Source organism: Camelus ferus, chromosome 13, assembly GCF_009834535.1.
Source record: "Camelus ferus isolate YT-003-E chromosome 13, BCGSAC_Cfer_1.0, whole genome shotgun sequence".
NCBI lineage: Eukaryota > Metazoa > Chordata > Mammalia > Artiodactyla > Camelidae > Camelus > Camelus ferus.
The window spans coordinates 35,997,127-36,024,281 of NC_045708.1; the positions used below are offsets into that span (position 1 = coordinate 35,997,127).

At 42.5% G+C, this 27,155-nt stretch overlaps 1 protein-coding gene across 6 annotated transcripts in view; it reads left to right on the forward strand.

Annotated features, from left to right (window-relative positions):
- The window catches only part of ELAVL4 (ELAV like RNA binding protein 4), a 90,369-nt gene that overhangs the window by 41,410 nt on the left and 21,804 nt on the right, over positions 1 to 27,155 (forward strand). For all 6 annotated transcript variants that reach the window (XM_032494240.1, XM_032494239.1, XM_006180226.3 and 3 more), the window contains exon 3: positions 23,296 to 23,399. In XM_032494240.1, coding sequence (XP_032350131.1) covers positions 23,296 to 23,399 — 104 coding nt within the window. The remainder of the gene's footprint in view (positions 1 to 23,295; positions 23,400 to 27,155) is intronic.

The following is a 27,155-nucleotide window of genomic DNA, read 5'->3' on the forward strand; positions in this document are numbered from 1 at the left end:
AGATGCAGCATATTTCCTCCATCCACCCGTTGTTCAGGTTTAATTGGCTACACTACAAGTCAGAGGAGGAGGAAGAGATGGGGCTGTGGGGAGGTGGGGAAGAATTGGGGATGGCTCTAGTGGGAGACCCTCTGAGGGTCTACATTTGGGGTTAAGTGATAACACGGGCTAGGCCTACATTTGGGGTTAAGTGATAACACGGTCTAGGAGAGGTGAGGTATCACGCCAGGCAAGTTGAAAGGCAAATTGAAAGGCTGCTGCTGCTGGTTCAGAAGTCGGGGTAAATGACATCATAGGTATTTTTGTTGCCCTGATTTTTACCATCCCAGTCCCCCCTTTTCCTCCAACACCTCCTACAGATCTCAATGCATCTCGATCCTGTGAAGTTTACAAGAAGTTCTAAATATCCAGTGGGAGGATTGAGGGGTGGGAAGTGGCAAAGAGATAAGAATCCAAGATGAAGATTTTCTACCCAAACCACTCTGTAAGAGGATATATAGATCCCCTTAGAAAGTTCTGGCTTCTAAAATTGAGAATGAGAGAGACAGGCAGAAAGAAAGAAAAGGAAGGGAGGGAGCGAGGGAGGGAGGAAGGAATGAAGGAAGGAAGGGAGGAGAACAGAGAGAGAAAGAGAGAAAGACAAAAAGAGAAATCATTGATGATGTTGCCAGAGGCTAGATTCACTCTTAGCTGAGGACTGTTGATGAATTCTCCATTTGAATTTGGGCGTGGACTTAAGTGTTGTGGTGCTAAGGGCATAATTGCTATCATATATCAAGTACTTACTCTGTGCCAGGTACTTGGTAAGCAGTGGACGTACCTTATTTCATTGAACTCTGAAAACCATCTCCATTTCCTTACATGTGGACACTGAAGCTTAGTGAGGTTAAGTAACTTCCCCAGGGAGCATGATAATTAGCAGCTGGTGGAGCTGATTTCACCACACCTCTGACACCCCACCGCCCCAGCCCCCCACCCCCATTTCCAAAAGCATGATCTTATGTGGAAGCATGTGCAGGGTGCCTCTGCCTAGCCCTAATCCCATAACCCAGTGAAACGCTGTGTTCCTCTGAGTAGCAGTTACTGACCACCCTCTGGAGAGTACCTAATGCACCATGGCTTTCAACAAGACTCTTGTGTGTAAAGAGAGGCAAGATAATATTTATCATCCTCCGAGGATACAGCTCAGTCTTCGGTGTAGAGCCAAATTTACTGAAAGTGCCAAGTTTAAGATTCCCTTACAGTGCTTTTGGACATCTCTGCTACTTATCTTCTCAGAGATATTAGATTTTCTTTCCCCATTTGGGGAAGGACATTTATCAGGATAATCTAGGTACCAGGGAGAGAAACCATGTGTGCCAAGTTGCTTTTGTGTGCAGTTGTGGACGTGAGGTGGCTCTGGAAGCTATGTCCTTTGTTTTTCTCCTCCATCCACCTTCAGCCTCTGTTGTTGGAGGGGAAAGAAAGTGGTACACGGCCTGCAAGGATTTTTGTGCAACCAAGAAACTCGGGCAAACAATCCCAAGCCCCTCGTAGAAATTCTGTTATTCCTGTGGACTGAAGATAATTGAATTTGTTTCTTATTTTTTATTTTGTTGCCTTCTTGTTTTTCAGACTTTGAGACTGAATTTCTGAAGCCAGGTTCCTAGATGATCAGTGTTTTAGGGGAGGAAACATATGGCTTAGCTGGGATAGAGTTAGGTGACTCAGGGTATGTCTTAAAGCCAGAACAGCTGGAATGCTAAATTGCGTTTTTATAATTGTCTCTCTTGTTATCACCCCTCTCCAAAAGGAATAGAGAAAGGAGGGGGGAAAGTAACAAAGAAAAATCCCCAGAAATAAATCTCTGTATAATAACAAACAGTTTTGGTCTGCTTATCTAGATTGTGTGATTCTTTGCATCATAGTGATAAAGAAGAATTCTATTTTTTCTGATGTCACTCTCCATGTGCCCGTGCAGTGTAGTTTTTAAGGGTAGTTTTCTAACCATTTCAGGCAAGTGAGAGCTCTAAGGGATGGGGAAGGGGGTGTTTTGAGGACAGGGTGGTCCAAACTGAACATTATTGATTGTAAAACTGAATATATGGAGTGACCCATATGTGGAACAGACCATATGGGCTGTGGATGGTTGAGAAAGGGTGAGGTTTGTGTTAGCTGGAGCTATTGGGGGACATTTGAAAGATAGGGTTAGGATTTAGGTAGAGGGAAGAAAAGCAAAGGAATAGAGCTAAAATTCCAGTCTAAGAATAAAAGCCTTTTTTTATTCCTCTGTGCTTTGGACAGAGGCAGCAGAGTTGGGACGTGCCTCTTTGGAAGCAGTAGTCTGATATGAGGCAGCATTGCCAAGTTAAATTAAGCATACCAAAACTTTAAGTCAGAGTTGCACCCCAGTGGACAAACACATTTCCTAAGCCCCAGCTCTAACCCATTTCTTCCTTTATAGCACATATCTTTGGCTTTATTAATGTTATCATTCAGTGGAAAAAGCAGAATAAGGCAAAAAAGATGCTTTGCTACTGGGGGACATCTGGATGACTTCTTTGCCACAACCTTTGTGTCTAGAATCACATGTCTAATTAAAGGAACCAACTCAGTTTTGATATAGTGACATTGGGTAACTTCTGTTCTTTCTCAGATTTGTGAAAGTGCTAATAATCCTGTATGTCCTTCTCAGGAGGTGAGATGTGGGGCATGGACTACAGCAGTGGGGGAAGGGGGGCAATGTCTGTTAGAGCATTGAGGCCAAGAGGCATTACAAGGGATACAGTCTTGGGCTGAGAGGGAGAGGAGAGTGAGGGTTGTGGGTTGCTTTAAGTTACCGCATATACTTACAGGAAACTGGACTGATAGGGACACTGGGAATTTAGTGAAGTTTTGCTTCTAAGATAACTTTATAAACCTTAAGAGGCTCTAAAAAAATCCTAAAATATGAAAGTGCTTTGAATTCACTCCTGAAATGTGAATTCAGCCCTAGGGTAACTTTATTGGTATAATCTCTGACAGCACCCGGCAAAGATGAATAAAAATAATAGCAGCATCTTTTGTATGTTTTTGTGTGCTTTCTGTGTATTCTGGGTACTATATTAAAAGCTTTAAATATAGTTGCTCATTTAAATAGTAAATTGGGACTTCTTAGAGATTCATAATCATAGCCAGTGTTTATTGAGTGCTTACTATGTGCTAAGCATTGTGCTGAGGTCTATAAAGGGCGTTGCATATAATCCCCAAGACAGTCATTTTGCAGTTGAAGGAATTTGGACTTATAAACAACTGAGTCATTTGCCCAAGGTGACTTAGCTTCCAAGCAGAGGAGCTGGGACTTGAACTCTTGGCTCTCTGACTAATTGTGAGTTATCCCATGGTAGTTTCTCTCTGGCAGTATCCCTAAAAATACTAAACTGGCTTCTCCCCTTTACAAACCAGCTCAGCTTATATAACCTAGGGAATGAAAACTTTTAGTACAGGCAAAACATAATTAGATTTCAGAATCTTTTGTTTTGGAAAATAGAATGCTGTGCATTAAAATAAATAAATAAATAAATACCAATATTTTAAAATTAAATAGGCCACTGCTTACCTGAACAAGGGAAAAATAGATGTGGAGTGGTTTTTACCCTCAGATTCTTTCTTCACAAAGTAACCTTCACTGTGTTCGCCTTTTCTTTATCTTGCAAGCACTATATTGAAATGGATGCTGCCTTAAATTTAAGCATAGTTAAAACCCAGCCTCAATTATGCATATCCAAGAAAATCCCAAGATATTGATTAGCTAAATGAACTTTTCTACATGCACATCAGAGGGATATTCGTTAGTGATGGGAAGGGTAGAGGAAATAGTCGCATTTATCAGCATATTTTGCTGCTGATTTTGAAAATGTGCTTGGTACAGTGCAATGCGCCTCCTGAATTCAGAGGAAAATCAGGCAAATTTGCATCTGTTATTTTATTTATCACCTCCCTGTAGTCATTTTATACATATTCCACAAAGAAGAATAAAAGAATTTTGAGTTGTTGATTTGGGGAGGGCAGTTGATTATTGTTGGGGGTGAATGGAAAATTTTTAGGTATGGAAAAGATTTGGCAGACTAATGGGGTTACCAAACAGGAGAATAGGGAGTCTGCCTTATTAAGGGGAACTTGGAGAGCGTTAGAACGTTAAGTGGAAACTGTAAACCATATAATCATTGTGCCTCTTACACCGCCATCAAGGGCAATCTGAGACCCCTCATCCTTTCTAATTAGGACACTTTGGCAGTTGAGTGGAGCTGTGAGGCTTAGCGTTCGTACAGGTACATTCTGCTTCCTTTGACACATTTTTTTCCCAGGATGGCAATAGTCAGGATTATAGACCAGGTATGCTTTCCCTTTGCCCCCTGGCTATCTTTCCCTTCATCTTCCCTTCCAAATCAGACGTTTCTGCCCTGCTTCCAAACTCAGATAACCATAGGAAAATATTCTCACGTCCCAGGAGAGCTGTCTCAAAGGATTTTTACCTAGGATGTGAATCAGGCCTGGGTATTTTAAGGATTTTCTATTTCTGTGCTTTAGCTGACTGTTTGGTTCCTAAGACCAATTCCCTGTTCACCCAGCCACCCCTCCTTCCCCCAACACATACACACTCCCCGCCACACACACTCACTCACTGGCTCCCCCCTTCTCTATAAAATGATCTGGTTGATTGAGACTAGGAACTAAGCAGGAAGGTAATGTCAAGCTGAAATTTCCACACATTATCAAAAAATGTAATTCATCAGCTTCAGGGTAGGAGGAAAGTGCTTTTCTGAAATGTGTTAATGGGAAATTCATTTTTTTCTTGTCCTCTGTGAGCTGTGGTAGTGGTGGTTTCCTTTTTCAGTCTGCCCCCACCCTGCCCCCATTCCACATCTCCCTTACTGCTCTTAACTGATGAACCCTGTCATCTGCCTTTATTCCTTGTCAGAACTAAAGATCTTTAAGTTGCCTTTTTGTTTTTCCTACAGCCCCAAAATTGAGCTTTGATGGGAGAAGATATTTCTAGTTTGGAAAGAAGATAAAATTCAGATGGAAACCATATATTTGTATAAGGCTTTTACATTTGTAAAACGTTTTCAATCAGCCAACTCTATTTATTTAGTGTTGCTCTCTCAGACCAAATAAATGTTATTTCCTTTCCTCTCTTCCCTTAAATTCTGTATCAGGGTCTGTGAGAGAGTGAAAGAGGGGAAGACACAGTTGGTGCCCACATGTTGTTGCTAGCAGGGCCAATGAGTGGGGGAAGCTGGGAAAAATTACAGGGCCCTGTGGCCCCCTGCAGGTCTGGGCGGGGCAGAGAGCCTGTTTATGACGAATGAAGGTGATGCCACCTTTGCTCTTTTATGAGGTGTTTTTGTTTTGTATTTTCACGAAGGCCCAAACCCACCCTTCCTGACCCTGATTCATAAAATACAATGAAGCTGGAAGCTTGATGGGATGCTTACTGTCTGTCAGCTACAGTGCTAGGCGTGTCGCCTATGTTACCTCATTGAAGCTTTGTCTCAGTCATACATGATCCATGGTATTATCCCCATTTTAAGGATGAGGAAGTCAAGGTTTAGAATCAGCTATCTGGGGAGTGCAAAGCCTCTGGTCTTTCTGTTACCTCACCGCTCTACCTCTGCTGAATGAAGGTGAAGAAAGCATCAGCTGTGGGTGTTCAAAGGAGGAGAAGATCGCTGAGGGCTGGGATTCTCAGAGCAAGTGTCAAATAGAAGTGAGCCTTAAATGGCAGATTGTAGGAGATGCGGAGAAAGCAGCTGAGCCAAGCTTCACAGACAGCTTCAAGGGATTGTGAATAGAACAGTCAGGGCTACCCTGTGGGGGAAATGTTAGTGCTTCCTTTGTGTTGATGAAATCAGTTCAGAGAGGGTAAGTAATTTGTCCAAGGTCACAGCTAGTAAGTGGTGGAGCTGAGATTTGAACCCAAGCCTGTCAGACTCCTTCTACGTTGCTGATAAATAACCTGGCCTAACACAGAAAGGGGTGGACAGAAAGTTTGCAGACTTCCCGTGGCCCCTGTGATTTGAGAATCATTGTTTTTCTCTCTCAGGTCAGGGCCGTGTTCTCTCAGTGACTCTTTTTTCCACTGACTTCAATTTCTTGCTGATTTATGAGTTTGGTTTTCTGCATGGCTCTTGTTTTTCAGTTGGCTGTCTGGTGAGACAGGGCCCCATCTACACTAAGTGGATACAGCTAATTAGGGTAATTACTCTAACTCCTGTGGCCACTAATAGAATTTCTCATCACAAACATCTTAAATCAGATTAAATCATTTTATTGGTAGTATGAGCATAAAATGTATATTTAATAATCCCTCATATTTGCCTTTTATGTTTATTTTCAAAGGCTTTTATATTCAGGACCTCCTCTGATCCTGTTGAAGTAGCCAAGATAGGCAAGGTCCGTACTCACTTTACAGAGCAGACCAGTGCAGCCCAAAGAAGAAGCACTTGGCTTCTTATTTTCCTCTCTCTTTCTTCCTCCCTTTTTTCTTTTCTTTGCTTGTTTGCTTGTTTCCTATCCTGCCTCTTCTTTCTGACTTCTTATTCATTTGTATGCCATTTGATCCAAAAAGGATTTGAATTGGCTTATATGATGGGAAAGAACTAAAATTAAAATAGCTATAGATTTAGAAAAAAGCAAAGCAAAGCAAAGAAAAGAAAACAAGATAAAAGGGAAATGGGTGTGGAATGGTAAAAGGAGACCAAAAAGAAAATGTGTAAATTAAATGTTTGTCTAAGTGACTAGTCTGACTGGTACCTAGCCACCTAGTCTGAGTTTTCTTCACAACAAGGAAATATGGATGGTGACGCCTTGATGCCATTCTCAAGTGATGGTCAGGACCCCAGCCCCTCTCCCCCTTCCCACCACACTCACTAGAGCTTCTGATTGTGGAGACTATTGCCAGCTATACTGTAAGATGGAATATGAAGCCTGAAATCACATACGTAGAGTTTTCCTTTTCTCAAATTGAATGCATGTTAGATCGATCGTCTAGTTTTCTTGTGGCAGGGGCAGGCAGCCTCACAGAGAAGCTACCTGAGTGCAGTCCCTGTTTTCATTAACTTCAGGTGTAGATACTGTGCCAGAGGGGGTGCCTGAAGCGGGTTTCCTTGCTTGCTGCCCTGAACCGAGTATCGGTGGATTCTGAGTGTCTGCAGCTTCCCCCTCCCACTCACACCCCATGGTTGGGCATGTGGCTTCCATCTCTCTGGTGAGGGTTCCCGTTCTGAGTTCTGGCAGGTTCCCCAGGACCCTGAGCTGGACAGCAAACAGGAAAAACAAATGTCACTCTCATTTCCTGATCCTGTCCCTGGAAACTGCAACAAGTCCTCGGCTGCCTTTTCTCTTCCCAGTGCCCTCACCAGTCAGTGGAGCCTTCCCAATGAGACAGACCACCTTTAAGTACAAAAGAAGTGAGCCCTGCCCAAGAGCTCTGTACTCCCCCCAACACACACATGACCCCCCCCCCCCAAACTTCCTGGTCAGAAACACAATGCAGTGTATTGGGCTAACCAGAAGTGAGCCAGATGTTAATCAAAGTCTTGCACCACAGCCCCTACACACACACTTAATAGACGTGAGTGTGGCCTTGCATAAGTCACTTTTTTTCCTTGGACTTCCATTTTCTCAATATATAGTAAAAAGGTAAATCCTTACCCTACCTTCATTGGATGATACTTGCGAGTTCAAACCAGGTGACACATGAAGACCCTTGTAAACTAAAGCAACCTATAAATGGAAGGGACACCTTCTCTCTCATAACTCCTTCCCTCTTCTCTCCAAAGGCTCTACCACTGGGCCAGCAGACCGATAAAGGGAGAGAAGGAGGAAAGGGGATATCTGTTTCTGGTTGGGTCCTCAATTACATAATTCCAAGGAACACTTAGGAGACAGCATATGAGAAGGCAGGCGAATGGCTGGGAATTTACATTTATTAAGTACTGCTGGATGCCAGTCACTTGATGTTTATCTCATTTAACCCTGACCTCACCCCCAAGAGGTAATGGTGGCCCCGTTCTTTAGATAAGGAAACCGAGGCTCATGGAGTTTAAAATGACTGACCTGAGGTCACTCAGCTGTCAGGTGGCCGAGCTACTTGTTTACTTGTGTGTGTCTGCCTACGTGCTGCTGCCAGTTGGGACAGGAGACCTTCACGGAGAGGGTTCCCCACATTCTGCTGTTTTACCCTGAGTCGTGAACGTGGCTGTAGGATGTATTCCAGTAAGCCTCAGAAATAGCTACAGTAATAATACACAACAGTTTCAGTGGTTCTGGAGGATTGTAAATGAAAGCATTTAGTTCAGTATTTGAAAATGTCAGGATGGTTTCTGAGATTGTTTTGAAAATCAGGCCACTTTTATGAGTGGCAATGTGATGAAACAGAAAGATCCACCAAGCTCTCATTCTAGCTTCAGCTCTGGGACACACAGTGGATCAAGCCCTTCTGTGCCTCAGGTTGCTGTGCATAGAATGGGAATAACACTGGCTCTTTCCACCTTACTGTGTGTTGTGACATCAGACGAGCTGCTAATTTAGTGTCGGGAAGTCATTAAAGTGCTACACCAATTCAGGATATTACTGTGGTCACCTGGAAAATAGGACGTTTTAAGCAGGGGATTTGTGAGGGTAAAGTAAATACTAAACCCCCTGTGATAAGCTTGCTTTGCTTTCTAGCCTGCCTTCCAGATGTTTTGTTCTGTTATCTACGTACATCTCAACAAAAGCTGATTACCTCTCTCAGACATCAGTGTGTAACTGTTATTAATGCTCCAGCTGATCAAATTACAATGCCACAGATCCTACTTGTGGTTTAATATTAGATTTTGGATTCCGGTCTATAATGAATGATTTTTCTCCATGCATTGGAAAAATTGGTTAGCAGAGTTCATAAGAAAGTTTAATTAGCAGGCTGTTTGTGAAAATAGCGGCTCTGAGTCATCGTTCAGAGCAAACTAACATTTCTCAGGGTTGAAATTTGTTCTTCTGTTCCTTGAGCAGCCACATAGGATCCTTGTGTTTGGGAAGCTGGTGTCTGCCTGCTGCCCACTTGAACTGCACCATGTAATAAATTAATGACAAAAACAGCAGATTTTAAAAGCCAGAGAGGAAGAGAAAGTGTAGAGTGTTTATTTGTGTACGTGTGTCTGTGTCTTCCAGGGGAAGATCATGGACCTAATATAATCCAGAATTATGTGAGGCAGGATAGCCTAGTGATTAAGAGCTAGACTGCCTGCATTTGCATCCCAGCCTCACCACTCGCTAGCTGTATAACAGGCAAACTCTTACTCTGTGCCTCGGTTTTCTCATTTGTGACATAGAGGTATTCACAGGATTATTGTATATGTAAAACTCAGGACATTCCTGACATATATAATTTCCACAGTAATTTTGTGAGGTGTAGGTATTGTTTGCCCTATTTAACAGGTGAAGAAACAGGCTCAGAAAGGTTAAGTAACTTGTCCTAGGTCACACAGCCTTTAAGTGGCAGAACAAAGTTGAAGCCACGTTTGTTTGACTCCAAAACCTCTATTTTTACCTACAATACTGTACTACCTCCCAGGGTCATATGCCTAGTTAGTTAAGAATAGACAGTGTCCACATATGTGCCTATATACATACCTGTAAGTGTGTACTCCTGCTTGGGTGTCCATACAGCCACACACAATTGTGTTTTCCCTCTGGATCTTTGGTTCTCCTACTGAAACTCCTTAAGCTCACTGCACGCTGACTACTGACACACAGTGAACTAGAAGCAGACTTGTACAACATGTACTGCCATGAAAACATGTACACAGATGTCTGACCCTCTTCCCACTGGGCCTCTCTGTCCTGTCTAGATAATCCCAGAAACAAGTCTGAGTGATGTTTTCTGAGAAACAGAATCAGACTATTGCAGTGAAGAGACCTGAGAAATATTCTGTCTTGGTCTCCTTGTTTTCTGCTACCCTCCCTGGTATCTTAGGAACCATAGCTCAGAGTTGAGGGCCCCCCCCCCCACCTTAGGGTAATTTTATCTTGAGACAGTATGCAGTCCTGTTTTAAAGAGTAATGTTCATTTTGGAATCCCATCTCAAAGTCTTTCCCAAAGATATTTAATAGGTGATAATATTTTTTAAAACCAGTTTTCTGTGACCAACTGAGTTTGGGAAACTGAAGTGAACCAAGTTAGAAAGGGGTTTCTTTGTATCACTGCTTCTCCGATTCTGTGCTAATATGTGTTGTACATCTTCAAAGGAACGATGTAATACGTAACATTACCCAGGGAAGCTTTTCTTCTCCAGCATTTTGTGAACTGTACTTTCTAAGCCAGGAGGGAGGAATGGAGCTTCATTAGGGATAAGTTTGAGGGTAGAAGGGAAGAAGGCAGTTTGGGACAGTTACCACTGATGATGAACTCATTTCCTTATTAAGAAAGAGGTGGGGTCCTCTGCTGCGTGTGGGCGGGCACATGGAGGCTTTGGTCTCCCAGGAAAGTCTCACCAACTCCCAAGCGGAGCAGAAAGTGGCGCCATCCCTCTAGTATGTGGACCCATCCCTCTAGCACCAGCATAGTCCCATCATATACTAGGCATTTTTGTTGAAAATTACTGAGTATGTTCTGGGCATGATTTAAAGTATAAGTTTGTTTGGTTTCCCAATTGTCAGGGTGGCATTTCATTTTCCATCACCCTAAAGAGCTGAGCCATTCAACGGTGTTTACAGTTTGTGAGTCTCACACATCCCAGACCCTCCGTCATTTTCTCCTCTCCCAGGTGTTTGACTCCATGTAGTGAGGCTGGCCACACTTGCCTGGTGTAGCCATCCCCAGAGAAGCCCTTAGCTTAAAGAAATAATAATAACAAAAGGAGATGGCATCCCTCCTCGATTTTCACTCTGCAGACCCATTTCTGTGTGAGTTCTTTTGTTCTTGGGTTTTTCTTTCTTTCTTTTGCTTCTTACTTGCAAGCTGAATGGTAATGGAAAGGGGAAATGGACTTTTGTTTCTTCTTTCTTTTCCTTTCCATGCATCTGGGGAATTTCTTTCTTTCTAAACATTTGTTGGAACCGAACTGAGCTCTCGGACCGCAGGGTGAGCTCCCTGATGGTACTCTACTATCAGTGAACTTGATGATGGGGCCAGGGACTTCCACACAGCTGGGAGTGGTAAGTCCACCGCCAGAGAACCCCAGGCCCTTAGTTCAGAAAAGACACATTGGCAAAGGTTTTCAGACAGCCTTCCTCTCCAACTCATATTTGACATCCTGCCTGATCTCAGCACAGAAAAGTTATTTATCTCACCTCCTTTGTTGAGAGCCCTGAATTTTCTTTTATTTTGAATACAGGCAATTTTAATAGATTTATATTCAGTTAATATTTACAAAGCATCTCCTTTGTGCCAACTCCTCTCACATAACTTATGTCAATTAATTATAATCCCAATATGGCATCAGGAGCCCTTTCTCGGAGTAGTGTGTGGTGGGAGTTTTGAAAGCCATTGTCTTAGTGCCTGCACACAGCACATCCTTTCACCCAACAGACATTCACCCACAGACAGTCTCATTTTGCCCAAAGGCTGATTACAGTGTATGCAGTTCCTATTAACCTGATCACTTTTTCTCTCTCTTCCTTTGTTGCTAAACCCTAGCAACATCAGCAGCGTTTGTGGAATCACCTGTTGGTTCACATCCATCCCGGGAGGGAAGCCTTGTCTGTCTGACATCCAGACCTTTGTTTCATGGGAGAGTAAGCCAATCAGGAGTTAAGAATTCCAGTTCGTGTCTCTGGCTCGCTGGGAGTTTGCCAGATTCCTCCTCTTTTTGTTTTAACCCTTGTTAAAAATACTTAAATGTGACTGTTCTTTCCTCTCTGTAAGAATATTCTGAACATAATTTAATTTAATATTGCTTCGATTAAGAATCTTTTATTGCCCCAGGGTCATCAGTCTGAACACTTCTTTTTGTGTGATAAATGCTGAAGGTGAGACAATTGTCACTGAGGCTTCTATTGTCCCTGGTACACTACCTAGAATTTTTTTCCTTTTGGTTTTTTTCTAAGTGTCAGTACTTGGTACTAGCTTTTTATCTTATGAATTACTTTTCTTTCCTGAACAGACTGAAGAAAAATAGGGTTCAGATTAGTTTAGTTTATTCATTTATTGAGGTTTATTATTATTATAATTTTTTTTTTTTGGAAAGAAAAGATTGTTTTATTCAGGAGGCCAGCGACCTAGGGAGAAGGTGGTCTTCTGTCTGAGAACCAACTCTGAATATTCTACTTGTCCATGGAAGTTTTTAAAGGGAAAAGGGGGATATTAATCACATTTAATCATTTGAGGAGGGGGACAGTCTTCTGTATCTTCCACTGTGTGCAGACTTTCTTCTGATTGGTTGGTGGTGATGTAACAGGGTTGTGTTCCAGGAATTTTGTGCTCAGCCTGAAGTTACCATCTTACACATTAGTTCCAGGTAGCAGTTGCTCCAGAAGAAATTGAAAATCTAATCAGCCATCTGATTCGGGACCACCTGAACATGTAGAAAAAGCACTAGATGGGAGATACTGTAGCTTTACCAGGCCAGTGGATTCATGGTCTCCCAAATTCGTCTGGACTCCCCAAGGAGGCAGATGGGCACAAAGGGCCTCTGCTGGAACCAAGGCTGCGGTTCCTCATAGAGTTCGGGCAAAGAAGAGAAGTCTGCTCTAGGTCCCTTATCGTGGTTACCATAATTGTTGACTAAAATAAATGCACAGCCTAAAAGCTGAGAGTTACATTTTATTGGGCAGAATGACTCGAGCCGGGATGACAGCCTCTCAGATCGCTCTGAGGGACTTCTCCCTATTGAGGTTTATTATTGAAATGTATATTTGATGATCTGTCATTTGGAGCAACTTATTTTATAGGACAAACCGAAAGAGTAAGTTAAAAAAAATAAAAAACTCCTTTGAGAATTGGTTGGTTGGCTATCTTTATAAAATAGTATAGCTTTGTAACTGGTCCTTCCTGCCTTGGGGACTCCTGGAAATCATCATATATACTCTGAATTTCCATGTACCTCACCCCAGTAACAGAGGCATTATTTTACATCTACTTGAGCAGTTTGGTTGATATTGTGTCTGAAATCAGGAAACTCTACTGAAAGCCTCTATGAGCTTTAGAGACAGATGCGTTTATGTCTTAGGATCTGAGGCCTCTGGTCATCAGCCTTCTCAGTTGTAAATGGCAGTGAAGATGCCTACCTTGTTAGGATTGTTTTAGGGAGTAGGTGAGCTGATAAAAATAAAGCAGTCAGGTAGAATTTAAATGTTCTCACCAAAAAAAAAAAAAAAAAAAGATAAACGTGTTAGTTAACTAAATGAGAGGAATCCTTTTACAATGTACACATATATCAAATCATCGTGATGGGCACTTTAAATATCGAACAAGCTTATTTGTCAATTATACCTCAATAAAGCTGGTAAAAAAGAAATAAGGTACCCAGTACAGTGACTAACACATAGTAAGCCCTCAGAAAATGATAACTGCCTTCATTACTGTTCATGTGCTTATAGAATTCATTCATTCATTTATTCAACATAGATTTATTGAAAGCCTACTATGTGCCAGATATTGGTAGTACCAAGATTTAAAAGACCCATGTTCCTGCCCTGAGGAACTTCAGGTCCATTGAGAATACCCTGAGCTTGACAAGTTTATACTGAATGCCTACTGTGGCACAAGTGCTTTGCTTGTTAACATCTTGATGCCACATGATGAATTCTCAACCGCTGGGAAATTACATCTACTTAGGAAACCAAAATGTAGCCTCTGGAAATAACCAAGTACTGGTTCAATGTAATTTTAAATACTTTGGGAATTCAGAATAAGGAAGGCTGGGTCCTGTTTTTTTTGATAGTGTTTGCTGTTGGCAGAGAGCAGAGAGTCAAAATTTCAGATGCCTAAATAATTCCTGAATCTGTGCCAGAGGTATGGGGAGATCTCATGTGTACAGCCGAGCACAGACTCAACTCAGAAACAATGTTGACAGTTCTGGTTGATATCAACAACCTTTGGCCTCCTGGAGATGATAGCTGTAGACTGAGTAACAGTCCTCTCTCCTCAAGGGTCGATGCTCAAGCTGTCCCCTCCTCCTGGAATGCCCTTCTCTGTCCTTTGCCTGGTTGTCTCCTATCAATCTTTTCAAATTAGTCTCAGTTCAGATGTACCCTCCAGAAAACCCTTTCTCCTTCTCACTGTCATAGCACTTAACCACACTCTACTATCATTGTTTATTCACAGTTCTAACTTTCTTACCAGACCATGAACTGCTTGCTTCTTCCTTGTTCCTCAGTTTCCAAATCTGTAGAAAAGACCTGAAGATGATTGATACCTAAGTCCTTTCCAAGACTGTCATTCTGTGACATACCAGATCCAGTTTGACAGATGCAACCAATTCGGAAGGTGGGAACAGGATACTTTGGGGTGTATATTGGAATTAAATGAAAAGAATGAAGACTTAGTACTAGAAAACCCAGGCCCTCTCAAAGTCTCAGGCACACTGTGCTGTGTCAGGGCAGGTGTCTGGCACATAAATGAATGTGTATTCAAGAAACCAGGGTGCAGCAGGAAGTGCACAGGCTCAGGAGTCAGATGGGTCTGGCTCCTGTTTTCTAGCCAAGTAACCTCGGATGTGTTACTTCTCCTGTCTGCACCTCAGTTTCCCCTTCTGCCAAACAGGGAGAGAAATGCCTACTTCAGAGATTGTAAAGATTGATTTAGATAATGATATATGTAAATTGCTTAGCCAACAGTAGACACTTAATAAATATCCTCTAATATTTTTATTTTCTCAACTAGAAATCAGGCTAAACTGGAACCGATTGTAAGCATAAATACAATGTAGAACCTTTGAATCTTAGCATTAGAGAGGATCTTATGAGTTGACCTTGCTAACTGCTGCATCAGCTCCTGATGACATGTCGATCTGGCCTCTGTCTGCATAGTTCTAGTCGTGGAGTCCTTACCACATCACAAGACAGCCCATACACTCTTATAAAATCATTAGTAGAAAGTTCTTCCTCTTACCAAGGCAAAAACCTACTCCCTCACTTTCTTCTGCTGCCTGATCCCCATTCTTCCTTTGGGACTCCACATAGCAGGTCTACCCCTGTGTTCCCATGACAGCCCTTCAAATTTTGGAAGGGGCTTTGAGGACCTCTAGAGTCTGCTCTCCTTCAGACTAAAGCCTGCAGGTCTGGCAGATGTGTTTCATAGGATCTGGTTCCATACCTCTTACCACCATCCCCTGGACACAGGTGAGGCCCTGGTAAAAGATTTTGCTGCTCTTCCTGGTCCCTTTTATTTGGATTTTGGGAGATTTAGGGTGGTTAGGAGGATGTAAATATGCATGTGAATAGATGATAGTCATTCATTCACCCAGCAGACATTTACTAGCTATCCGACAATGTCACGGACCCTGTGGTAGGTCCTGGGAGTATAGAGATGAATAAAATATCATCTTGGCCTCAAGTTACCTCCAGTCTAGAGGGGAACAGAGACACACGTTAAGAGATGGTTTTGAAGAAATGTTTCAGTGAGTGCAGTTCACTTGATCTGCACAGCCAAGGGGAAGGGGTTGGCGTGGTTTTCATGTGCGTCTTACTCAGCGGCACCTAAGAATGAGCTTGGAGAAACCAGGGATACCCCTTTCCTCTTTTCAGCCTTTGACGAATGCATTGTGCGTTGCCCTCACATTCACTTGTGCCATCGCTCCAACATGCCAAGCATGCTCCTACCTCAGGGCCTTTGCCCATGAGACTCTCTCTGTCTGGAAGGGCCTTCCCTCAGATGGGGGGACTGGCTGCCTCCTCTCCTTCAGGTCTCTGCTATCATGTCTCTTTAGCAGCAAGGCCTCATCTGACCACCCTATTAAAAAATTGCCACCCTGCCCCCTGACACTGCCTTTCTGTCTTCTCTGATTTATTTTCTTCTAGAACTCACCATCGTCTCACAAACTTTATATTTTATGGATATTTTTCTTCTCTCACTCCCTTACCCCCAGTCAGAATATAAATTCTCTGATGGCAGAAACCAAGTATCTTTCGTTCTCTGCTGTGTTCCCGGTGAACATATGCCTGGCACATCATAGATAGTCACTAAATATCTGTGGGCTAGATTAATACAGTGCTTAGATTCAACCCTCAAGTTGGAATTGCATCCCTTTAATAGGACAATCCTAGCAAAATTCTGCTTCTTCTTCAAAACCCAACTCAAACGCCCCCTCTTCCTGGGAGTCTTCCCTACTCTGCTCAGTGAGAATCAGTCTTCACCTCTTCTCTGTTCCTGTATGTAACTTTAAAAGAAAAACCTCAAGTATATTTATTATTTTTGCTGGACTATAATTAATCCTTATGTTTATTTATCTTTCCCTTCTACGTAATAAGCCTCCCAAAGGCAGGAACAAGTCCTTGGTCATTGGGGACCCACTCATATTATCTAAGATGTATCAGTTATATGTGGAATTTGTGTGCCTGTTGCATATTATGTGCTCCAGTGTGGAAGAAAAGCTTCAGAAACACTCTCCACCTTCGAGGAAGTTGAGGCCTCATTGAGGAGACAGCATCCTCATAGGCAGGGGTGTAAGGCAGTATCTCATGGATCATGGGAAAAGAAAGAAAAGGAACCAGCATCTGTTGAGCACCTGTCACGTGCCAGGCATTTTACATGCATTATCACTTTTAATCCTCCTGGTACCTCCATGAAAAAGGTAGTAAGTCCATTTTACAGATGAGATTACTGCAACAGGAAAGGGCAAAGTAGGAATGAAAAGTTGGGGGATGAAAAGAATTAGCATATATTAAGAAGTTCTGAGAGCTCATATCAGAGCTTCCCTTCCCTGTGACTGTGAGTTAGGTGTGTAGTTTTCTTGAAAACCAAGGTGCAGGGAGGTTCATGTAACTTAGCCAGGGTCTCACAGCAAGAAGCCAAAGCAGCAGTTTTTACCAGTCCGCCAGGTGATGCCAGTCATGCTGGTACAAGGATGACTGAGTAACAAGACTTTAAACTGTCCTTAGTTAGAGGGAATTGTATGAACTACCAGAAGAAAATAAGTCCTTTGATTAGTTGGCTCCGCTAACACTGAGTCTGCAGGAGATAAGCCAAGACTCAGACTGCCCAACACGTGTAGACACACACAGAGGTGGGATGGAAGGGGGCAGAGCCATGGATGCGGATGCTCCAGAATCTCGAAGCATCCCCATCAGTGTGAGGAAGGGGAAGAGCCCCCAACGGAAGGGCTGTGCGTCCCCTTGAGTTCTTGCCTGATGCCAGGCGCTCTGCTGTGCCTTTGCACAGAGGCCAGAGGAGAAGGCAAGAGCCGGGAAGTCACACAGCCCAGGGTTCACTCAGATCCCAGCTCCCGCAGCCTCCTTCCTGGTTGACATGGGGCAGGTTGCTTAACATTTCTTCACCTCACTTTCCTTATCTTCACAGTGGGCCTGATGGTACCCATTTTGCATAGGATTAAATTAGGTAATTTTAGTAAGCCACTTAGCAGAATAACTGGCATAAAGTAGGCACTGAATAAATCGGAGCTGCTGTTCGTCCACATGTTAATACAGTTAATCCTCACAGTGATCTTTTGATCGTGAGGATAAAGGATTATCCCTGTTTTTCCAGATAAGAGAATAGGCTGGTGAAGCTTAACCAGGACTTAACCACGGATATACAACAAGTCCAATTTTGAGCCACACACACAGACATATATGCAGTAACAGCCTCAGAGCTCTGTGACCCTCTTTAGGGTGTGTTCAGGTAGGTTTCAAGGCAGCTGACAGCAGGGAAAGTCATCTCAGGACTGGCAGAGAGGGAGTCCTGGGATTTGGAGTTGGCTGCGGTTAACCCAGAGTGTGGATTACTGCCATGCAGGTGATCTTGAGGTGACTGGGGATTTTATCATGTGATAAACGGAGAACGGAATTTTAGCCTGAGCTAGGGGTTCTAACATCCACAAAAACTCCTTACTTCAACTCAGAAGTTTTCATCAATAGCAGCTACCCATCTGGCTGCCCCCTTGAGGGCTTTGCAGAGGAGGGGAGTAGCTGTTAGGTTTCTGGAGATGATGATTTTTGAAGAAAGAAAGAGCAAGGTGTGCAGGTTGGCAGTGCAGAAATGCTGAGGTTCCTTCCAGTCAGCCCTGCAATGGGACAGCTTCTCTGCTGCTGCCGTCAGCAACGAGGATGTCACATTTGGTGTCCTGCCATCATAAACCCCAGGACCCTAAAGGCAAGGAAAAACAACTTCTATCCAGAATGACTGAGAAGATGAAGGGTTATAATCAGCTATGATGGTGACACTTCCTTAGTACAATAAAAGTGCTTAACACAAACTGTTGAAGGTAATTTACTTTTTCCCAGGTGACAAAAAAAACTTCAGGGCCTCAGAATAGTTGTCAATAACATCCTAGTTCAAATGGAGTAACCATAGTTATGGCAAAAGGGACTGGCAGAAATTGACACAACACTTGTAAACTGACTATACTGCAATAAAGAAAAAAAAAGAAAAGAAAAAGGGACTGGGTTTGGAGTCAAAAGATCTAAACCAAGGGGTCAGCAAACTGTGGCCTAAAGGCCGAATTGAACCCACAGCCTGTTTTTCTAAATAAAGTTTTACTGGGTCTCAGCCACACTCATTAGTTTACATATCGTACATGACCACCTTCAGACAACAGCGTCAGGGATGTCCTGACAGACCGGAGGTCCCTCCAATCCTAAACTCTTTATTATCTCACCCTAAACAAAAAACAGCTTGCCAACTCCTGATCTAGACTCAATTTCAGCTCTGTGACAGAGCAAATCACTGCTCTCTCAGGGCTTCAGTTCCACATCTGTAAATGATGATTCTCTCTCCCACAGGGTTGTTGTAAGAATTAAATGTGACAGAGTGGGTGGGAAAGCACTTTGGGAACTCAGATCCCTCTGGAAGGGTGGGCAGGGATGGTTTTTATTGTTCACCTGATCTGTGCTGGAGGGGCATCCACCCAGGACATTTTTTTGTCTGTGTTCTGTTTTCCAGTCCCTAGTGTCAACTTGTGGTCTTGTTCTCTGTTTCTCACAAACACAAAATGAATTCCCCAGGTACCCCTGTCTACCTCTTCTCCCCCCAGACATAAGCACATATTCTGGTCATATGCATCCGGGAATAGAGAATTAGTACAAATCTGTGCATCCGTTCTTTCACTTATCAAATGTTTGTTGAGTACCTACTATGTTCAAGGATGTAGACTTTTCTAAACTAGTGCTTGTAGGGAGAAGTGCTTGGTTTCTAAGGGGAGAAGTTAGGTATACAAATTATTGTAACAGAAGAGAGATATTGCCAAATCATAGTACGAGGACGTGTGTGTGTGCGTGTGCACATGTGCGTGATTTAAAAAAAAAGAAATATTCAGGTTCAGATTTAAGAAAAGCTTGTTAGAAACAAGAATCTGTTTAATCCAAAATACACTGAAGTGCCTTAAAAATGCAGCCATTATGTATGACAGTTTTCCCTTGGAAACTACATTCTAATTTTAAGTTTCCATCCCAAACTGCCAAGAATGCATTTCCTGCCCATTCATGGTCACTGGGGCCCCTCACCCAAGCTCCTGGACAGGATTATTAAGAACTGTTCACATGGAAGGATTGTCCATTACTTGGGCATCAAGGAGCCAGGCACTCACTATAGTTTCTAAATTTTGGAGATAATCTTCATTTTTATATTTTGATCTGTTCTTTAATGATTTTGTTTATTCTTTATTGATGATTCAATAAACATAACTTCAGTGACTTAATTTTTTATTTGTTCAACTTGCTATCAAAATAAGCTCATAAATCGGGAGCAAAAATAAACTTTGTTTTAATTTTCTGTTCTGAAGGTATTGACACCATACCTGTGTGGCCAAATCTTGCTACTGCTGATAAAGGGGGAAGATTCAGTTATCTGAGGGAAGAAAAGGAAGAAGAAAAAGAAAAAGGCCCTGTCTATTTCTGAGATGCAGAAACACACACGTAGCTCAAGACTTCAGACTGAGTCCCCTGGGCCTTCCCGGCACAGTCTCTCTTGATCCTCACAGAAGTGGTGTTGGTATTCTCTATGAATATGTTTCATCCATATTTTTCTCTGTTCTGTGTACAGTTTAAATACAGAACTGCAAATCCAAAACCCACCACCAATATATGGCCACCAATGTTTAAATATAAATTTTTTTTCTCATTTTATTCTCCCCTACTACTAAAACAGTTTCTGAAAGAAAGGAGGCTTGGCTTTTATATTTTCTACCTAGGGATTTAACTCTCTCTAGAGTGTCTTCAAAGAATATGTTCAGCCCCACAGAATATTTTTACGAGACTTAGCTGTCCTCCTTCTAGGATGCCAAGAAACACATGGAGAAGCTTGTTTGTGAACGAGGCTAACCACAGGTAGTTTCATTGTGCTGCCGGTTTATCTCATATCTTTGAATTCATAGGCAAGCCTTTCCACCTCTGTCCTTCTCTTGTTCAGACCAGTGTTCTGTTTTCAAGTTGACAGTTCATTAATTATATCAAGGAGAACCTCCGTTCTTTTTTTCCCCTTCCTTTCTGAAACGATGTTCATCTAGTTTTTAGTTTTCTCCAAAGCATCGTCATTCTTGATGTTAAATGCATCTCTCTCTAAAGGAGGGTATAGGTCAGTGGTAGAGTGCCTGCCTAGCATGCATAAGGTCTTGTGTTCAATCCCCAGTACCTCCATTAAAAATAAAGAAATACTTAATAACTGCCCCCCAAGTGCATCTCTCTCTAAATCTAGAGCAGATGACAATAACACAGTTGTGCTAATCCAATACTAAAGTGATGGTGGGTTTGGGACTGATTCAGGCAGATGGGTAGATATGACACATCTTTTTGGGCAGGAGTCCTTCCTTCACTTGACCTTCAGAACCTTCCTATGACGTGAGTGTTTTCCTTCCTTCTGAAGCAAAGACAAAACAGAGATAAAATATAGAATATAAAAATGATAGCCATTACGTATATGTAAGATTTCCGTTAAGTATTTGAATAATTAGAAAGAAAGATTATATGTCAGGGAACACGCACCACTGGTAGGCACGATAAATTCTTTCACATATATTCCAGCAGTACAGTGAATCACGAAGTATTTGGCTTTAGGTCCACTGTTTGCAGTTGAGTGGTGAGTGTTTTATCTGCATTTTTCATATTTCATTTTAATTTTATGCAGGTTAAATTTAGCTGGATAGATTGACCTGTTTCCTAGAACTCATACATAAGGTTTATCATGGAGATTACTGATTTAAAGATGCCCCTTAAAGCCCCTCAGTTTGGTGCATGACTGTTTAAAAGAAACAATGGTAAGAATATTTAACAGCAATTTTTAAGTCTTCTCCTATATACAAGGTAAATAGGACTGATAAATTTGCATGATTTAATTAATAGATTTAATTAGGTGAATTTAGTTAGGCTTGATGAGGTGGAGCTGAATTTAGGATAAATGATATTTTTAAACCAATGAATTAGGCTCAGGTATTTTCGGATTTGCAGAAACTTTCTGTAGCATGTTGCAGGGCCTGGTAATTTACATGCACCTCTCTCTCGCTCTCTCTTACTCTCGTGTGTGTGTGTGTGTGTGTGTGTGTGTGTGTGTGTGTGTGTGTGTGTGTGTGTGTGTGTCTGTGGCTTGCATACACACTGCTCACACACCACACGTAACACAGTGGAATGGAAAGAGAAGGGCCCCAGTAGCTAAGTCTACTTAACACTCTCTCCTGCTTCTTCAGTTGCTAATTCTGGCTGGTGAAGGGCATATCTGGCAAAGTTTGCCCCTGCCTTTCCTATTCTGACCCTGTTATTCCAAAACAGAAAGAAATATCCTAAAGTATTGTCATTTGGGATTTTCCATTTTGGGGACAAAAATGCAATTGAGTTTTTCATGGTTACTCCCACCTATCAAGGGTAACACAGGCACCCATTTTCTGATCCGGAACCCAACTTGTTTTCCCAGGTTCCCTCCTACAACCAACACACACACAGACATTTACCAGCAAAACAGAAGCTGTTGGAAAGATTTTTTTGGCTGCTGAAATGGGCTCCTGTCACCAGGACATAGCAGGCTTTTTGCTGTATTGTCTCCCAGCACTGGCCCCGGTACTCTAAAGAGAGCATTATGTAATCAGTCTTTCCTGACATGTGACATCCTGTCATTTTCCTCCCCTTTGGCTCTCCTGCCTCCCACAAATCAATAACATTGCCTGGGAAGTTCAAGCTGGTTTTGCAGCCACCCTAAGCTCTGTGTTTCTTAAAGGGTATGTCAGAAAATGTAAAGTTTCCTAATGATATTTCTGGCTGATGACACATGGCAGAGCTGATGGACTATTTATAATCAGTGGCACGATCGCAAGCACATTATTTTTATTTCACTTAGAGGGGAGCCCTGTGACTTGCTACCTCTCTTTTCAGACAAATTGTTGCCATCTCCACCTTAAGTAGCTCAATCCTCATTGCAGAATGCGTTAGCACTCTCCCCTTTGTGTTAGGAGCTCCCCAGTTCTTTCCAGTAGAACCCCCACTTCTTTATTGTTCTTGGACTGGGGGAGATGATAAGGGTAATGAATGATTTGTAGCAACTGCTTTAAATTCTGGCCACGCCTTTGCTATAAATGTCTCCAGTCTTTGCTGCTCGAGGCCTGCTCCATTCCTGAGTGTGGGTGAGTGTGGGTGTGGCTGGCATGCCTGAGGCAGCAGACCAGCTACCATGTCCAGTGCTTGCCCCAGCTTTACAGGACGGCGCACAGCATAGCTGTCTTTTGTTGAGCAGCTACTATGCTCTAGGTATGCGTTTCATATACAGTATCTCATTAACCCTCTCGCCTGTCTGTGGCAAGTCCTGTTATCTCCAGAGAAGAAATATGGGTGAAAAATAGGAGATTAAATGATTTCTCTGCAAATCACACAGCTGATAGGAAAAGCCCCAGGACTCCAGCTAAATCTCTTCTAACAAACCACACCTGCTCTCTTTCCGCTACCCTGCCCTGCCCTTTCTCAGTGAAGTGGACACTTGTGTATAGGTGGTGAGGATGTGCAGGGACTTATTATTCCCAGCTGGGGTAGCTCCTGTGAGTTTAATGGCTGGCCAGAGTGAGATATGGAAGAACTAGAAACTTCTCCACTTGGGGGTAAACCCTGGTGTAAAAGCAACTGTAAACTAGAGGAGGGTTTTGACTCACTGCAGTGGAAAGTGTTGCCTCTATAAAGATACTGAGCTCTCTTTCTCTTCTTTTTTAAAAAATGTTTCCACAGGACAGAGTTTAGGGTATGGATTCGTTAACTATATTGATCCAAAGGATGCAGAGAAAGCCATCAACACTTTAAACGGACTCAGACTCCAGACCAAAACCATAAAGGTAAGATATTATATGCTAGCTCCTTATTTGGGAGGCACTGGTTAAATTTCATCCCTTTGATCTAATACATCCAGACTATGAGGGAGCTGGCAGAGGTGTTCTTTATTATTTAAAAGACATTTACCATCCACTGTACTAAGTGAGGGACTCACGTCATTACAGAAGAATGAGGTGAGGGCTGAATAGAGGGAGGGGACCACAAGCTGTGAGACCTCCAATTCAGAGGGCAGATAAGGTGCCAGGGATGACCATCTCATTAAGAAGGCCTGTGAGCCCAAGCCTGCAAAGACCATCAGAACAGAGCCAAGGGAGAAGCTGAGGCAGGGAGGCTGTTCCAGGCAGAGGGACCAGCACATGCAAAGCTGTGAAAATATATAAACATAGTGAGTGGGGAACAGCACATAGAACATGATGGCCTAAGTTTGAATGGGGAGACGATGAAAAGATGAGGATGGGAGGTGGGCAGGGGCCTCAAGTGCCAGTCCAAGCAGCTTGGTTTCACTTAAAGGTGAAGAAGACCCTCCTAACCAAGATTTGAAAGGGAAAATTAAATTATAAATAAACACGCTGATGTAAAAGAGATAGATACTATAACATAGATGGGAACGTAGTAAAGGAATGATGGGAAAAAGTAACTTTCTAGCAATCCAGAAATAATCAGACCATCAGATGGGTAATAATATCTCAGGAGGGGTTGTTTTAAATCGAAAAAGAAAAACAGTTAACCCAGAGCCTGCTCCTCCAGTCGGAGGTTTCTGTAGCTGGATTGTCACCGTCAGTTCAGACGTCACCTTGTGGGGATCCTTCGGGAGGTGGTGCTGTTTGCGTTCAGCACCCCCTGTGACAGCCAGTGGCGTTCTCCTAGATGGAGCCTGCCTCCTCCTCAGCCTCCCTTTCCTGTTCTTCCCCCACCTCCAGGCAGCATCCTGTTTGGGGGCAGCTGCCTGCCCATTAATGAGTCCATCCTTCATAGCCTATTAAACCACAGGGAGGTGTCTCCTGGGCGCGCTTATCCTCACGACAGCAGATTTGACGCAAAGTAGGACAAAGAGAAACCTCTCCCAGAATGGAAATCTATACATGGCACCAGCTCTCATCCTCTGGAAACACAAAACCAGGACTTTTTAGTTCAACAGAGCCACTTTCGCAACATATAGACTGACAGGAGACTACTGGTGTGAGATAATCTTAGCTGGGAGGTAATCAAAACAGAAACAAAACAAAATAGAAACCTTCTCTTTTCTGGAATGTGTTGTGTGGTTTTCTTTGTTTCTCTCTTTTCTATTTTTTTCTTTTCCTTCCTTCCTTCCTTCCTTCCTTCCTTTCTGACTACATTTCTCCCTCCTTCCCCTCCTCCTTCTTTATTTCCTTCCCTTTCCTTCCTTCCTTTCTTTCTTTTAATTAACTCTACTGTTGCAGTTTAGTTTAGCTTATTTATAAAGGTGATCACCTTCCTAATCTCATACAGCCTGTACTTCACAAAGACCCCAAAATGGGCTTGATTCAGGTTGCCTCAGTCTCAGCCTAGAATCAGTCCCCATGAGTCCTCTAAGGGGGAAGTAATCGAGAGTTGTTTAATTATGAGGTAGTCCTCTGAGAGGCAGGAGAATTAACTTCTTTCGAAGGAAAAACATACCTATTTTCATGCTTTAGGATGGGGTGCTCTTGTCACCTGACTCTGATGAGGCCACACCAGGTTGAGAGCTGTATTGGTGGGATTTGATTGATTTTTCTGTGCTATCCAGCTCATCATTAGAATGTCAGACATTTACTCTTCCCTTGATGAACACCCTGACCTTGAACTGAGAAAGATACTTTTCTCTCCTCTACAGTTTTCTTAAAACCCAAATCTCCCAAGAGCTTAGAATCAAATCATCATCATCCATCCATTCTGCTTTTTTTAAATAAAGTATTCCATGAAGCCATTGGGGACTCCCAAAACACTAAGTACATCTGGCTTTTCTGATCTCAGAATGCACCCCCTGGCCCATGGTGCCATGAGAAGCAGTGCTTTTTCTAAGTAGATCTTAGAGATGAGGAACGCTGATTATTTTCTTTCTGTGAAGAGTCAGTCTGCCTCCTTCCCTTCTCTATATCCGTTTCCCCACCCCCTCACCCACCCCGTGCTCACCCTGCATCAAAATGCTGCCAACCCATTTGCACCCAGCAGTAACATGGGCTTCCGAGCCACTGTAGGATTCCAAATGCACGATGCCACGGCTGAATCAATAATTTCCATTCTCTACAACGAATGAAAATTTAATGTGCAAACGTGGGGATTTTGGCCCTTTCATTAAAGCAGTTTATTTGCCATACTGAAAATTAAGTTTGAGTGATAGGTTCCTTTATTAACTTTTCTTCCCTTTCCTAAAGGGACACAGTGTTTAAGGTAAAAATCATATTAAAGGGAAGGGAAAAAGCAAACCCTTTCCGTGTGCTGTTAATAGTCTCATCATTTATTAATTTTTTTAAATTGCTTTTCTGCCTTTCAGGCCACTATTTACTTCTTCTGCTTCAGTTTGCTTTGATTAAGTGGTATGAGATTTACCTCTTTGCTCTGACTCCCATGAAGAAATAGATAACTTTCCTTTCTGGAAAAAAACAAGCATTTCTTTGGAAAGCATCCATTACAGAGATTTCCTCAGAACCATCTAGTACATGTTTGAAAACTTTGGTCAAGTCTGTCCCTCCTTCTCACATTTCTAGAGTGCTTCATGAAAAGTACACAACTTTAAGTGTAGTGTACAGCATAGATGCAGGCAAACCAAGAGTTAATTCCAAAGCTTTGAAGGTGAGTGATTAACAGGGCGATTCCCGGGTAGTTCTGGAAAGCCCTGGAGGGGCAGTGGAGCCTGGTGAGCTGGAGAGCCCTGAAAAGGGCAGCTATTCTTCAGCTACTGCTGGTTGTTTAAGGGCAGATTATTGTCAGATCTCCCAATTATTCAGTAGAAACCAAAATCTAGATTTTTTTCAATGCCAAATCTCCCAATTTTAAAAGATTGAAAACCAGCTCAAAAAAATTTAAAGCATTATGTAGGCAAGCCAAACTAAACTTTATAGTTGACCTGTGGACAAGTGGTTTGCAGCTTCTGAACTCAAATTTAAGTGCACAAGCACTGTTTTGTCTGTTGGAAGTGAATGATTCATTACTAGGCTGCTAGTAGAAAGTGCCCACAAATGATGGTTCCCTATTAACAAATATTCATTTCCCCTTTATTTAGGGGGATGTACTGTGACCATGTGCGAATACTGAGGGCACTTGGAGGGCAAGGCCAGGTGTAGACACAGCATCAAAGCAGAGAAAGAATGTAATTCATTAAATAAGCCCTTCCCAGTAGTGTGGACGATGTGGATAACTTGCCTATCTGGTATAAAACCAAGTGTCTGCTTTGGAAGCATGCATTACAAAGATCTCCTTGGAACCATCTAGTACATGTTTGCAAACATGTGACTGCAGAGGAATTGTTCTTTGGATTATAACTTCTTTAGTGAAAGAAGGTAGCAGGCTTCCACCCCTTCTTGGGGATCAGCCTCAGAGATGAAGTGGCTTGTCCAAAGGCAGACAAGTGGCCAGCAGTCAAGCTGAGTTAGCACCAAAGGTTCTGTGAAAGATTCTTCCAGAAGAGGAGCTACTTAATGTGTGAGCGTGAGCTTAAAAGGAAATAATAATAATTATTATTAATGGTAAGGATACTCTATGTATTTACTCTGTGTATAATAGTATTCTCACCCCTTCGCATGCTTGATAACCTTTAA